The sequence below is a fragment of the Denticeps clupeoides genome, chromosome 16 (genome assembly GCF_900700375.1).
Source record: "Denticeps clupeoides chromosome 16, fDenClu1.1, whole genome shotgun sequence".
NCBI lineage: Eukaryota > Metazoa > Chordata > Actinopteri > Clupeiformes > Denticipitidae > Denticeps > Denticeps clupeoides.
The window spans coordinates 3,649,551-3,662,555 of record NC_041722.1 but is presented as its reverse complement, the minus strand read 5'-3'; the positions used below and the strand labels follow the sequence as shown (position 1 = coordinate 3,662,555).

The following is a 13,005-nucleotide window of genomic DNA, read 5'->3' as shown; positions in this document are numbered from 1 at the left end:
TACAAGAGCAGAGAGACTATTGAGAAATTAAATATACATTTGAAAAAACCTAGCCATCTTGAATGTACAAACTATTAGGATACCAATCTAGACATCGTACATCTATGTACGCGAGTTAGTTGCGTCATGACGTCATGACGTCCACTTTGCTTTGCTGCGTTTGTAGCCCTACGCGGATGTTCCGGTTGACGATTTTTAGTACAAATAAAAAAAAAAAACAACTCTTTATCCTTACCAAGACCAATTAAAGGCCGATAAAAAGTTATAAAAAGTCGGTGGGTGTTAATACAGAACAGGGCTGGACAATACTATGAAAAGTTTAAAATATATCTTAGAGGTTTTATTTACACAAACAAACAAGAAAAAAAAAACACACAAGAAAGAGTTACCTAACTTTATTAATATTTTAAAACTAATATAAAGCCCACAGGATGTTCTCCTGGGGCCATTAAGTCTATGAATGCATGGATACCTGCCATAAGTACTGCATTCCAACACTCCATTCCAAATGATTACAGTTACATCATTTTTTTTCCTCTACAACTCGGCAATCAGAGTGGAAATATGCGGCCTTGTCACTCTCACAGCACACCTGTCCTCCTCGCTCATGTGCAAGTATATGCAAGTTAGCTAGACGAGAATAATATTAGTGTTTAAGTTTCCAAAGCAGCAACACGGAGGTTTCAAATGCTGCACGGTTAATAAAACAGACCGAAAATAATAATCAGCATGGTGAAAGAATTTTCAGCAAGTAAAGCAAGTAGTCAGCAAGTAGTCCTGGTTTCCGTATATCCTTCAGGGAAAAAAGAAGCCTGATTCATTCAACACGACGTTTCCTCATGAACAGAATCCTGGGTCATATGAAACTGGCTTGTGTCCATATGCTCAGGGTGGTTTAGGAACCCAGTGTCATTCAAGAGTCCACAAAGGGCATTTCAGAGGGTGCTGCCCAATACCCTGCACCAGCAAATCAGTCCATGAGAAAAAGACAAAGAGAGTGAGAACAGTTGGAACAGAGAGGTGACATTCTTTTTTTTTTTTTTTTTTTTCTCTCCCTCTTCCAAAAATACCTAGACAAAGTGTGTTAGATGTGTGGTCAAACCAAGGTGCTGGGAAAAGTCTGATGGGAGACGAGCATGTGCATTTCCTGGGAGGTTGGCTGACCCTGCGGCATGCTGCCATGGTGGCGACATTAATTACAGCATCTGATTCGTCAAAGATGCCCCCCCCCTCCCCAATTAAGGAATGTCTTGATTGAAAAAAAAAGAAAAAGCTAACACATCACATTTCTAAAACAAACTAATTAACACAACGATCAATAAAATGAGTCCTGCAATGTTGTTTAAATGGAGGCTGACATTCTAGTCCGGTAATGCAGAGAAGCAAGGCGTTGTGTATACAAAATGCTTCTTTACCAGGGCGGCTGTCCTTGCCTGCAAGTTGGTAGGCCTTGGCTGGCCTAGTTCAATATAATATGTGCAAAGAAATGCATTGCAAGGAACCATGCAAATATAAAATGACACATGAAAAAAATAACAATAAAAGCTACATAAAAAGCTTTATATAAATACAATGAAATTCAAAATGCTTAATGGAGATTCTAGCAGTGTGACACTAAGTGATATCTGGCACTGGACTTCAACGGCCTTCTTTTATTTTTACCCCCAAAATCGACTCTGCCTAGGTTATTCATGCCATCTTTGGTTGAATGCATTACTGAAGGAAACAAACAAAAACAAAACAAACAAGAGAAATAAAAATGTCCATGCCCCCCCACCCAAAAAAAAAAAAAAAAAAACAGTTGCTAAAAAAACAGCATCAACTCTGAGCGGACAGTTGGGCCTCTATGTCCACTCTACAGATTGGGCACTTCTTATTGGTGAGGAGCCACTGATCAACACACAACTGGTGGAAGAGGTGCATACAAGGAAGACGTCTGGGAAGAGAGAAGAGAGAAAAGTGTCACAAATGAGATGGCAAAGAAGCCGAATCTATTTGCCTTTAAAAGGTCCCCTATTATGAAAAATTCCCTTTGTGAGATTATTTAACATTGATACTGATTACATCATCATAAGGGGAAAGGTTACCTCCCCTTTCTCATGCTTTCTCCGCCAAGAGAATTTCACACCCCTTCCCTAAAAAAGTAACTCCGCTGACCGGCATGGCTTGAAAATGTGTGAAGTATTGTAGTTGCTAGGTGATTAGATGTATAAATGAAAACAAACCCATTTTTTTGCCTCATTTATCAGGAAGAAAACCTTGAGAGGAACCAAAACTCAGCGAGGGGAACCCATTCTCCTTTGGTCAGCACTGGATTAGCTTTTAAAGTTACAGACACCGAAATGGTGCGTCCTGGGCAAATCTCATTGTGGGACTGGATCAAAGTGGCTGTAATTCTGAATCACGGCTGAATTTCGGAAAGAGACTTCAGATACAGTATTAGGGGGCCGATAAGACTGATATAAAAACCAAAAAATTCACATCAGGGGACCTTTATAGCTGATCTTGTACAAACCATTTAAAAATAATAAAACATGCATATATGCATTGAGCAAAGACAATAGTCTGAACACAAAATGGAAGACCTTTTACGCATTTAGAATAAAAACGTGCAATTTCCTCTTTGAGCACCAGGAGGTAGAAGAGCTCACTTGGACAAAACCCATTCAATTTTCGTACTCCAGCTACTATTGTTTACAGTGTATGCAAAAACTATGAGAAATCTGAGCTGAGGGCCTTTCCTACCACTACCACTTAAATAGACCCAGACTGATATTTACCGTACGTCCTCCCCTTCTTCTAGTATAGAGAGACAGATGGTGCACTTCTCCTCTGTGTCTTCCTCGGCCCCCTCTTCTTCATCTTGCTTTCCATGCAGCTTTCTCTGTTGTGGAGAAACAAAGCACACGTCATTAAAGATTTACAGCAGGAAACAAACACACTTCACAGCTCTTCAATATGCATAAATTTTTTTACACCCAAAAAGGTTTCCTGGCTCATAACAAATGCTGCTCATCTAAGCCCTACATTACATATATTATTTTCTAAGCTCCTTTACTGCGGCTACGAAAAACAAAAATGGTTCACGAGGTTCGATGAACCCAACAGGGTCATAACCCTTTAGCTGTTCAGGAGGATTTGTAATCAACAGAGCTCATCTATGATACATTAATGTAGGGGGGAAAAAACATTATGGACATTATGTGTGTAGGAATATCTCCTGTGTACACTCACACAAAATCTCACAAAAGTGAGAACACATTTTTGTAAATATTTTATTATATCTTTACTTGGGACAACACTGAAGATAGAACCATTAATATAATGCAAAGCAGTCAGTGTACAGCTTGCGTAAATTTGCTGTCCCCACAAAATAACTAAACCCATAGCCAGTAATGTTTAAACTACTAGAAACAAAAGTGAGTACACCCCTAAAAAAAATTTCCAAATTGTGTCCAAAATGCCATTATAAAAATGCACTGTATAAATCCTCCCTGGGATCCTCTTTCACCGCTCCATGGTGACATCACGAAGCTGGTGGATGTTAAAGACCTTGCACTCCTCCATTTTACATTTGAGCATATCACACGGATGCGCAATAGGGTTCATCTCTGGAGACACAACCTTGGTCTCATCAGACCACAGGACATGGTTCCAGTAATCAATGTCTTTAGTCTGCTTGTCTTCAGCCAACTATTCTCTGGCTTTTGTGTGAATCATTTTTAAAAGGCACAGCCATGCAGACCAATGTGATGCAGTGCGTGCAGCATATTTTCTGAGCAAGGCTGACCACCCACACCCCTTCAACCTCTGCTCATACCTCAATTTTCAAAAGACAATCTCTGGATATGATGCTGATAAGGTCTTTGGGTCAACCATGGTGAGGTCTGTTCTGAGTGGAACCAGCCCTGTTAAAACGCTGAAACTGCAGCTCAGCCTCAGGACGTGGCTATGTTCTCATAGCCTAGGCCATCTTTATATATAGACTTTGCTGGCTGTGTGTTTAGTTATTTTGAGGGTGGAGCTTGTATAATTACTCTGTTATAACAAGCTGTACACTGACTATTTTACTATTGTATCAAAGTGTCTTTTCTTCAGTGTTGTCCCAGGGAGCACAGGACAGTCATGACAGACGCCCGGGAGCAGTGTGTGGAAACTGGATCTTGCTCAGTGGCACTGCGGTGGTTCGGTATTTGAACCCACAACCTTCCACTTAATACAATCTGGAATGGTGCAGCAATGTGTACAGGAGTCTCTCTGACTTATCTCAGCCAAAATGTTATATGCCCGCTGCAGGCCACGCTGCGAAACATTTAAAAACACAAGAACATCCAAACACATTCTCTCTCACACACACAAACCGTTTCAGGAGGGGCTCCAACCTTTTTGTACTTGTGAGGGTAGGTGCACCTCTCTATGGTTCCCTGAGAGGCACCTCGGTTCACAGTACCCAGCCTCTCTTCCAGATGCAGCAGATCCTAAACACAGAGACGTGCAGACGGTCAGAGCGACGAATTTACCACGACAGGATTTCAAATCAACCACGAGCAACGCTTCACCTCATAGGTTCGTCCGATTCCAGTCATTCTAGATGAGATGTACCGAATGTGGGGGTAGGTCATATCCGAGATGCCAGTGTGCTGCAAGAAAATTACAACACAATCTTATCAGATAATCTTAAATTCAGATTCGGTTCGGACAGCATTTAATCACCACATTTCTCAACAAACTGATTAACACACCAATCAATTAAATGAGTTCTGTGAAATGTTGATCTTTGCAATAAGAGGTATTAAAATCAGGGTTCCAACTCTATGTCAGACTTAAAATTTCCTGACTTTTTCCATGGTTTTCCCTGACAAAAAAGCCGATTTCCCATGACCTTCCGTATAATGAAATGTTCAATGATTTACATCATTGTTGTTGAGTATAGGCACCTTGGAGTGTTGAATAGAACAAACCAAAACCTCAACATGCATCTATTACTTTTTCACTTTGGGTGAGCCAGTCCTTCACAGTCCTTTGGCTGAGTCAATTCTTCATTTTCAAGCCAAATATCTTGAAATTTACACCTGCCTGGCAAGCTTGGTAAGCTATCAACCAAATTCCCTAATAATTCCCTGACTTTGCACCCAAATGATCAAATTTCCTGACTTTGCAGTCTGGAAATGCCTTTACTGAAATTCCCTGATATTCTCTGTAAATTTCCCCATGTTAAAATTCATGTTCCCTGTAGAAGTGCGGCACATCTTTTTTCACGGTTCTGAAAGCAAAAAGGCAATGGCTGCTCTTACAAAAGGTCTAAGGCATCCAGACCCACATAAGTGCAGCCCCTCAAATGCCTGATGGGCCGTCAGTAATTGGAGATGCATAATTCATGCAGCCTAACAAACCACCCTCTAAACAACAGATGTTACAAACACAAGGCTCCCATCATTAATCTGTGCCTCTATATCCAATAAAAGCCCTTGCCTTTTGATTTATGTAAATGTATGCATATTCTTGCCCAGATGGGTGGCACGCATGTTTTTTTTTGTGTGTGTTTTTATATTAGTGCATTATCTTAAAAGGAAGTGTGTATGTGTGCCTCTGAGTGAAAAGTAGATATTTGTGATTGAAGGTAGTAAGGCATGACATACCATGAAAGGAATAGGGAAGTGGTGAAGCCGGGGTGGAGGGTGGTGGTAATGAGGCAAGTGTGAGTGAAGATGCCCTGATGGATAAGGAGCTACCGTCACTCCAGTCTCGATGCCCAGCTCCCTGCACATGCACACACGTAGAGTATTATGAAAATCACGCAAAATATTACTAAAACATTACACAACTTTTTTTTTTTTGTGTTCATTTTAAGCTGTTAACTCATGCATTTACATTTTATGGCATTTAACCAGAGTGCCTTGCAATCAGTAGTTACAGGGACAGTACCACTAGAGACACTTAGTGTTAAGGGTCTTGCTCAGGGACACAATGGCAATAAGTGGGATTTGAACCTGAGTCATCTGGTTCATAGGCCAGTGTCTTACCCACTAGGCTACTACCACCCATGTATGCCATGTAATTATTAGAAATGATGACATGCAAGTAAGTTATAGCTTCTGTATTGTAAATAGGTCTACAAAAAAGTAAAAAATACGGTGACAAAGTGAGCTAGCTCTTTAGCAAGGGACACACTCACCATGTGGTTCTCTGGTCAGGCTGACGTGGGTGGGTCGACATGGTCTGTGGGACGTGGATGTGGTGACCATGGCCGTAGTTGGGGTGCATTCTGTGAGGGTGCGGTGGCGGACGCTCATGTGCTCGCCTGCACAGATGGAAAGTTACTTTTGACACGTTCTGAGAGACTGGAAAGCGCTGACTGGGCAGTTGGCCAGCCTCACTGCATGCTGCCTCTCCACTCACGTTGGGTGCTGCATCATCCGTCGGCGCTGTACCTCCATCCTCATCCTCTCCATCTCATGCTGGTGCAGCCGCTGCATAGATGGACCCAGATGCAAGGCCTGGTGTTCTGGGGGAAGGTGTTGGGGTAAAGGCCCACTGGAAGCCGATAGATGGGCAGGCAGAGCGGGCGGAGGGGCCGGAGGAGGGTGGGAAGAAAGGGGAGTGTGAAAAGCATGGACTGGGTGGGGGATAACATAGTCACCCTGTGTTGGGGGCTGAGGAGGAGGTGGAGGAGGGTTGCCATGGGTGTGTGGACATGATGAGGAGGTCGGATGGTGCAGGGACAGAGCACGGGCGCCATCTAGACATAAGATGAAGGGAAAGAAGGATAGAGAGAGAGAAATACGGGTTTTAATATCTCGAGATATTCCAGACATTCACTGGCTTTGCTTGTTGGTCAACAACAAATTTCTTTACAGCAGTTGGCAATGGGGTTAACCAATCTAATAAAAAACATTGCAGAAAATAAACCATAATTTCAGCAGTGCTGAATATCAAAATCCATCCAACCCTACGCATGGATTGGCAACGCAAGGAAGCTTTAAAAAAAAAAAAAAAAAAAAAAGCTAAAACAGATCTGGCAAGAAGCACGTACTCCAATGAATGCCAATTAGGCCGTAAAATGGAAAGCTAGGAGAGGGAGCGCTGCCTCAATGACTGAGATGTGCCCACACCTCCGGTACGGATCACATTAAACATCAGCTGCTGTTCCTAATTACCAGCAGTCGTGGAGCCCAGGAATGCTACAGTCAGCCTTTCCTGCCCAAATCAAGACGACTAATGACCCTGAGAATTCAAGTGTTTCGTTAAACACCCTGTTTTCCGTCATATTTTTTGCAACTGAAAATCGAAAAGTTATAACAAAAAGTGGCACTTTCTGTAGCATTTGAACCGGGAAAAACATTTGCAGATCGGTTGTACTCACAGGGGTGTATGTAATGCCGGCAGGAAGACAGCTGGGGTTGTGGCTGAGGCTGGGCCACCATGGCCGGGTTGAAGCCGTCCACGGCACTCGGCTGGCTGAGCCCCGGTGCAGCCTGAGGGGGGTAGGCCGAGGGTCGCGAGGTTGAGCCGGGGCAGCAGGGGTCGAACGCAGATGTGCTGTGGAACCCCGAACCGCCGCTGCTGCTCACAACACCGCTGCGTACAGCGCTGCTGCTACTGCTCAAGTCCACTGGCAAAGTCTGCTGGGGAGAGAGAGAGAGAAAGAGAAGAATGAAATCTGTTCTTAATTACGGCTTTTCATACCATGGTGATATTAAAAAATATATTAATTTTAATAAAGAGTTGAAAAATAATACATGCAGAATAAATGAATAAAAGTCCCCAAACAAATACCAATGGTTTAAAAATATTTAAAAACTTCACATTGGGACTTTTGTTGTGCTTGGGACATGCTTTAACAAGAGACAGGAAAGATGGTAGACTATTGTGTTCGTAATCAGTGTGACAGTCTCTTTATTTAATCCTGAAACTCCTACACCTCGCTTGGGCGTGGCCTTCTGTCGACGCAACCCTGCCACCGCAAAGCTCACAGCATTCGGCATCAAAGCCCGCTCAACGCCGGAATTACTTTCTCTCCGCACACCGAAGCCCCGATGGCCACTCCCGCAACGCACTGTCCCTGGGACTGATGATGAATTATTGAGCAACCGGTGCGTTTTTAGACAAAAGGAAAAGAGCCCCGAACCTGGCTGTCAGACACGGCCCTGTTCATTCCCACAAACAACACTCATTAGCCTGCAACCAGCCTGGCTGACACTCGGCTCCGCTTTGATGGTAAATAATACAATTCAGCAGCTCCGACTATTAACTCTGCTCTAAATTATTCAGCATGCTGCAGGGGCTGCTTCTAGCAAAAAATCCTTTGAAGCATCACAGCATTTTAAATGCAAGTTAGCTGGAATAAAAAAAATGTATATACAAGCCATACAAATCTCCATTATGTCCTCACGGTGGAAATCAAATTTGGGTTTCAAAATTTGGTGCCGTAAACACTTAAATCAAGAGTCATTAGTGAGAAACCGATTTGTAACAGATTAAAACAGGAACTGTATTTCAAATATAAATGTGCCTTCTGCTTTGATTTTCCTGCATGGCCTGTTCTGAGCCATTTCATCCCCTTTAACGTTCGTGCGTAGCCCTCCTCCACAACATAGGATTACTGTTGGGGTCATTCTAGGACAATTTTTCTTTTGATTAATTCTCTCCTGTGCTTCAGATCATTTCCAGGATGAAAGTAGTTTTCAGCTTTCTGGCAGAGTACAGCAAGTTCGCTGCCAAATTTGGAGCTATTCATTTTCCCAGACCCCTCATCCTAGCTAAAGGAAAGCAGGCCCACAACATGATGCTGCAATCGCTATGCTTAACAGTAGGCTCTGTGTATTTTGAGGTGATGAGCTCAACGTCAAAATTAAGTCCCGTCCCCCCCCCCCCCCCGATCACAATAAAAATGGCAAAAATTAGCATTTTGTGTGTATTTACATCACTTTTAAATGGAGACACAAGAATGCCAGACATCCAGAGTCTCCAGCAGATTGATAGCAGCTCCCTGATGCCCACAAATTGAATAAAATATCAGAGAAACTAGAGCGAACAAACAGTATGCACACGAGACAGTACCATGTACCAAAGTTATGATAATTGTTATCGGTTTAGTGTGCGCGCCATTGCAGAGGGCTCCAAAAAAAATGTAATAAATAAATATTAAGCACATTATACAAGTTTTCGCTTCTCATAATTTTCAGCCCAGTCACCCAGCTTCAGGTATGTATCATGGCACCTACATTAATGCTTGGCCTCATGGCAGGAACCACTGGTTCAGTCAGCTTTCCTCAAGAGACAAGAGTCACCTGAGCAGTGACAGAAGTTCACCCAAACAGCCACTCCTCTACCAACGCATGAGCCCAACATGTTCTTCTGGCTCTAAGCCAGAGATGATTGAGAAAAACACAGATGGGATTTAAACCCCCAGTCGTACTGGGCCAAGCTACTGTCAACAACTTAACCCTCCTCCCATACAGAGAACCCCAAAAGAGCATTTTTAATAAATCTAAATTACTCCATATGGTTTGGACTCATGAGCATCTGTATCCAAGCCAAAAAAATGTTCATTATAATAATAATGAACATAAAAAAACTAAGTACATGTTAAATTTAACAGCTTCAAAACACGTAGAAGAGGGGAAATTTATTAGACATTGTAGGTTAAGTCATATTTTTTTAAGCCTCTGAAATAAATGGTAATTAACCTCATTTAATATCTCACCACATAAAAAAAGGTCAAGAAGACCTAAAAGATTTCCCATGAGACTTTAGTGGAATATCAGACTTTTAAAACATGCAATACACTATTGCTTCCAGACAGACACTCATTTAGAACTATTGAGAGTGTTACATGAGCTAAATAAATTTACAATAATTAATTGCAACATAATTCCATTATTTCATCTCTGTTGCATGGAAGAGTAATACTTTCATTAATGCTTAGCTACTTTTTATTTCGCATAGGAATGATCTCACCAATAATACCAAATAGAAAGTGTGAAATAAAGGCTTAATATATGTCTCATGCTGCAACTTTCTTATAACTTTGCAGTAGAGTTTGCATTATATTGAGTTTGCATTATATGTCAGCCAGTTCTTGAGGCCTGCTGATCAGTCCATTTTTTTTTAGAACATAAAGATCTGGAGTGTCTGGTGAGCACTGGGTTGTGGAAAAATCAGCGCTGTGACCATATATGATCTTGAAACATCTGGAAGTGTTATGTGCTGGGCTGGGCTACCTGGTCATGGTACTGGGCGCTGTTGCTACTGCTGCTGACGACTCCACTGCAGGGTGGAGGCAAGGTGGGTGGTCGCTCCAGGGGGCAACTGGGCTCAGGGAAGGGCAGCGGGGGCAATGAAGTTGGAGCATGGTGATGGTGGTGGTGGTGGAAATGATGTGGGTGGGCATGTGTGTGCTGAGAACTGGCTGGCTGGGACACCCCGCCTTGCATACAGCCTGACTGGGTGTGGGCAACGGACATGTGACCTGGGGAAGAGCCACTACAGGGTGAATGCTGAGGGCAGCAGGAAGGGAGACGGGGCATTGCCACTCCACCACTCTCGCCAGCGGATGATCCTCTTCTGCTCTCATCTAGTGGAGAAAAAGCAACATTAAAATAGAGTGCTGGATGACTGTTGGTGAGATACTGCCATTCACTGTTTAAAATAAAATATTTGACTTCTACATCTACCAGGGTAATACCAGTGGTGAAGTACTTATCTGTACAACTTAATTTGTACAACAGAATTTGGTGAGATTTGGTTGATCTGATCATCTAATCAGCACCTCATCAGGTTTTATTTTATCCAGAGCGGTATGCATGTGATGTACATCGCACTACAGGGGTCCTTCCTGTAGTCCCACTTAAAAATGCTGGAAACAGTATTTTCCTGGACCGGTCTATTATCAATGTCCTTACCCTCAGTGGCAGTAGCTGTCATAACAGCTGAGCTGGAGGGCTCTGTGTGACCCGGTGCTCCCAGTGTGCTGTCAGGCAGCGGGGCAGGGCAACTGCTGGAGGGCCCTGGCGCCTCCTGAGGGAGCTCTGAGGTAGAGGCATGGTGAGAAGAGGAAGAGGAGGACGAAGAGCTCACGTGTTGAGTGCGAACACTGTCAGAGGTGGTTGGCACAACAGACACATCTGGTGTAAAAAGAAAAAATGAAGGGGGAAGCAAAAAGAAAAAAAAGAAGAGAAGATACGTTAGCGTCTTCATACCAGCTTTGTGTTTGTCTGCATGGGTAGTGCACCCATGTGAGAATAGGAATGAAAGCAAGGATTTATAAAAGAACAGGATTACAGCAAGACACAAAGCAAATGGCAAAAGCAACAGGGAATATCTAGAAGGGGGGGAAAAAAAAGGAGCATCGTGCCCAAGCCAGCCAGAAGAATGGGTTCTCATTAGCATTCCAGCTTCAGCATTCCATCTGCTTTTCATATTCACAAATTAATTTATCCCTCCACAAAAATGCAAATGCAAAACGCCATTACACCCCAGCAGCTCACTTTCAAAAAAATAAAGAAAATAGAGAGAGAAAAAGGTCACAATGTAATTTTTATTGATGCCGTTGCCACACTCCTTCAAATGTGAAGGTCATAAAAGACGAACAAAACCTTGCACACTCCATCGTCTTCCCAATATTTAAATTACACTTAATGACCAAATCAGAGTGGGTCTACAATAGCCCTACATGATCCATCAATGCACAAGAAACACACACTCTACTCCCTACCCATCTGGTTTCTTTCATGCCCCTCCTGCTCCCCCTTTTTACTTTTTTCCCCCTCCTTTCTCCCAGCTCTCACTTTGCTTTGCTTGCTTGCATAACACTGGCGTTTGATTATGTCGCAAATGAAATTATGACTCTACAGTGAGACGTGGCATGCTGGAGCAGAGAGGTTTGTGACTGAGAGATGTAGGAGCTCAGAGAGAGAGGCGGCTTTGAGCAGCAGAGGCTATTTATATCCCCGTGCCTGATGAAAAGATATAGATTAATCATTATTAACGGAGCCTGCATGCACTCTCAGCTGAACAGAGCTGGCTGAACGGCTCTAATTGAATCTAGCGAATTCCCCTCCCCCCCCCAAGACTGTTTGAGAGTTGGGGGCTTACGAAAATAAAGCAACAGCAGATAACAGTAAAATGAGTGAATTCTATGTGACATTTAATATCTCCCCAAGTTGCACGTCTGGCTGATTCATTGAAACCCAAACGATGGCAGCTCTCACTGACTGGCTACCAACACCGTGCACACAGTGCATTCGACACATTTACATTTGCAGTGGGCAGCCATGAAAGGCACCCACGGAGCAGTGTGGGGACAGTACCTTGCTCAAGGGGATCTGGGAAGTTCGGGATTTAAACAGTGGCCTCGGGTTCAGCAAACAAATTATGAGGGTCTCCAGCCTCAGAAGAGTTTATCAATGTTCCTACTTTGGTGTTCTTAATATTCAGTACAAGCTGAGGTGAGCCTCATTCCCCTTGTAGCATGTAGCAGATATTGTAGCATGTGATGCCAAACATGCAAGTCAAATAATTTTTTTGGATATGCCTAGAGTTTTTTTTTTTAATGTGCATGGTCAACCTAAAAATACACAGTTACGTAGCGGTTTAGACCAGACCCTGAAGCAGGAGGTAAATTATTCGCCCAAAATTGGGTCCTCGCTCCTAATTACTGTAAAGTGAAAATGCCTATAAACGGGGGTACAAATAGTTACAAGTTAAGTGTGAAGTAGTACCTCCAGGCAGAATCTGACACCTCTTTATTCGAGAATCATATATCTGCTTACATGACAGAAAATTAAGACACAAAGAGGCTTAAACAACACATGGAATGTCATACTCTCACTTACTATTACTTCTTTACTTCCTGTTTGTATTTCTATCGTAGTGCATGTGTGCAGCTGACACATCTGCAGTCTCCTTTCCCCACCACTGCCGTAACCAGAGCGTGAAAACAAAGATCTAGCTACCGCTTCACCCTGCTGCAGCTGCACATGTCCCATGCAGATCATAGATGGG

At 43.0% G+C, this 13,005-nt stretch overlaps 1 protein-coding gene across 6 annotated transcripts in view; it reads right to left on the bottom strand.

Moving 5' to 3' along the window:
* Positions 1-379: 379 nt before the first annotated feature.
* Positions 380-13,005, bottom strand: part of rnf111 (ring finger protein 111) — a 35,121-nt gene continuing 22,495 nt past the window's right edge. For 3 of the 6 annotated variants that reach the window (XM_028956296.1, XM_028956297.1, XM_028956295.1), the window contains 10 exons: positions 10,905-11,126; positions 10,224-10,576; positions 7,364-7,625; positions 6,400-6,739; positions 6,176-6,301; positions 5,640-5,760; positions 4,560-4,640; positions 4,362-4,478; positions 2,781-2,884; positions 380-1,936 (listed from right to left, as the gene is read on the bottom strand). In XM_028956296.1, the coding sequence (XP_028812129.1) occupies positions 1,819-1,936; positions 2,781-2,884; positions 4,362-4,478; positions 4,560-4,640; positions 5,640-5,760; positions 6,176-6,301; positions 6,400-6,739; positions 7,364-7,625; positions 10,224-10,576; positions 10,905-11,126 (1,844 nt within the window). In that variant the 3' untranslated portion in view covers positions 380-1,818. The remainder of the gene's footprint in view (positions 1,937-2,780; positions 2,885-4,361; positions 4,479-4,559; positions 4,641-5,639; positions 5,761-6,175; positions 6,302-6,399; positions 6,740-7,363; positions 7,626-10,223; positions 10,577-10,904; positions 11,127-13,005) is intronic. The other 3 variants (XM_028956299.1, XM_028956298.1, XM_028956300.1) reach the window with 3 other exon arrangements.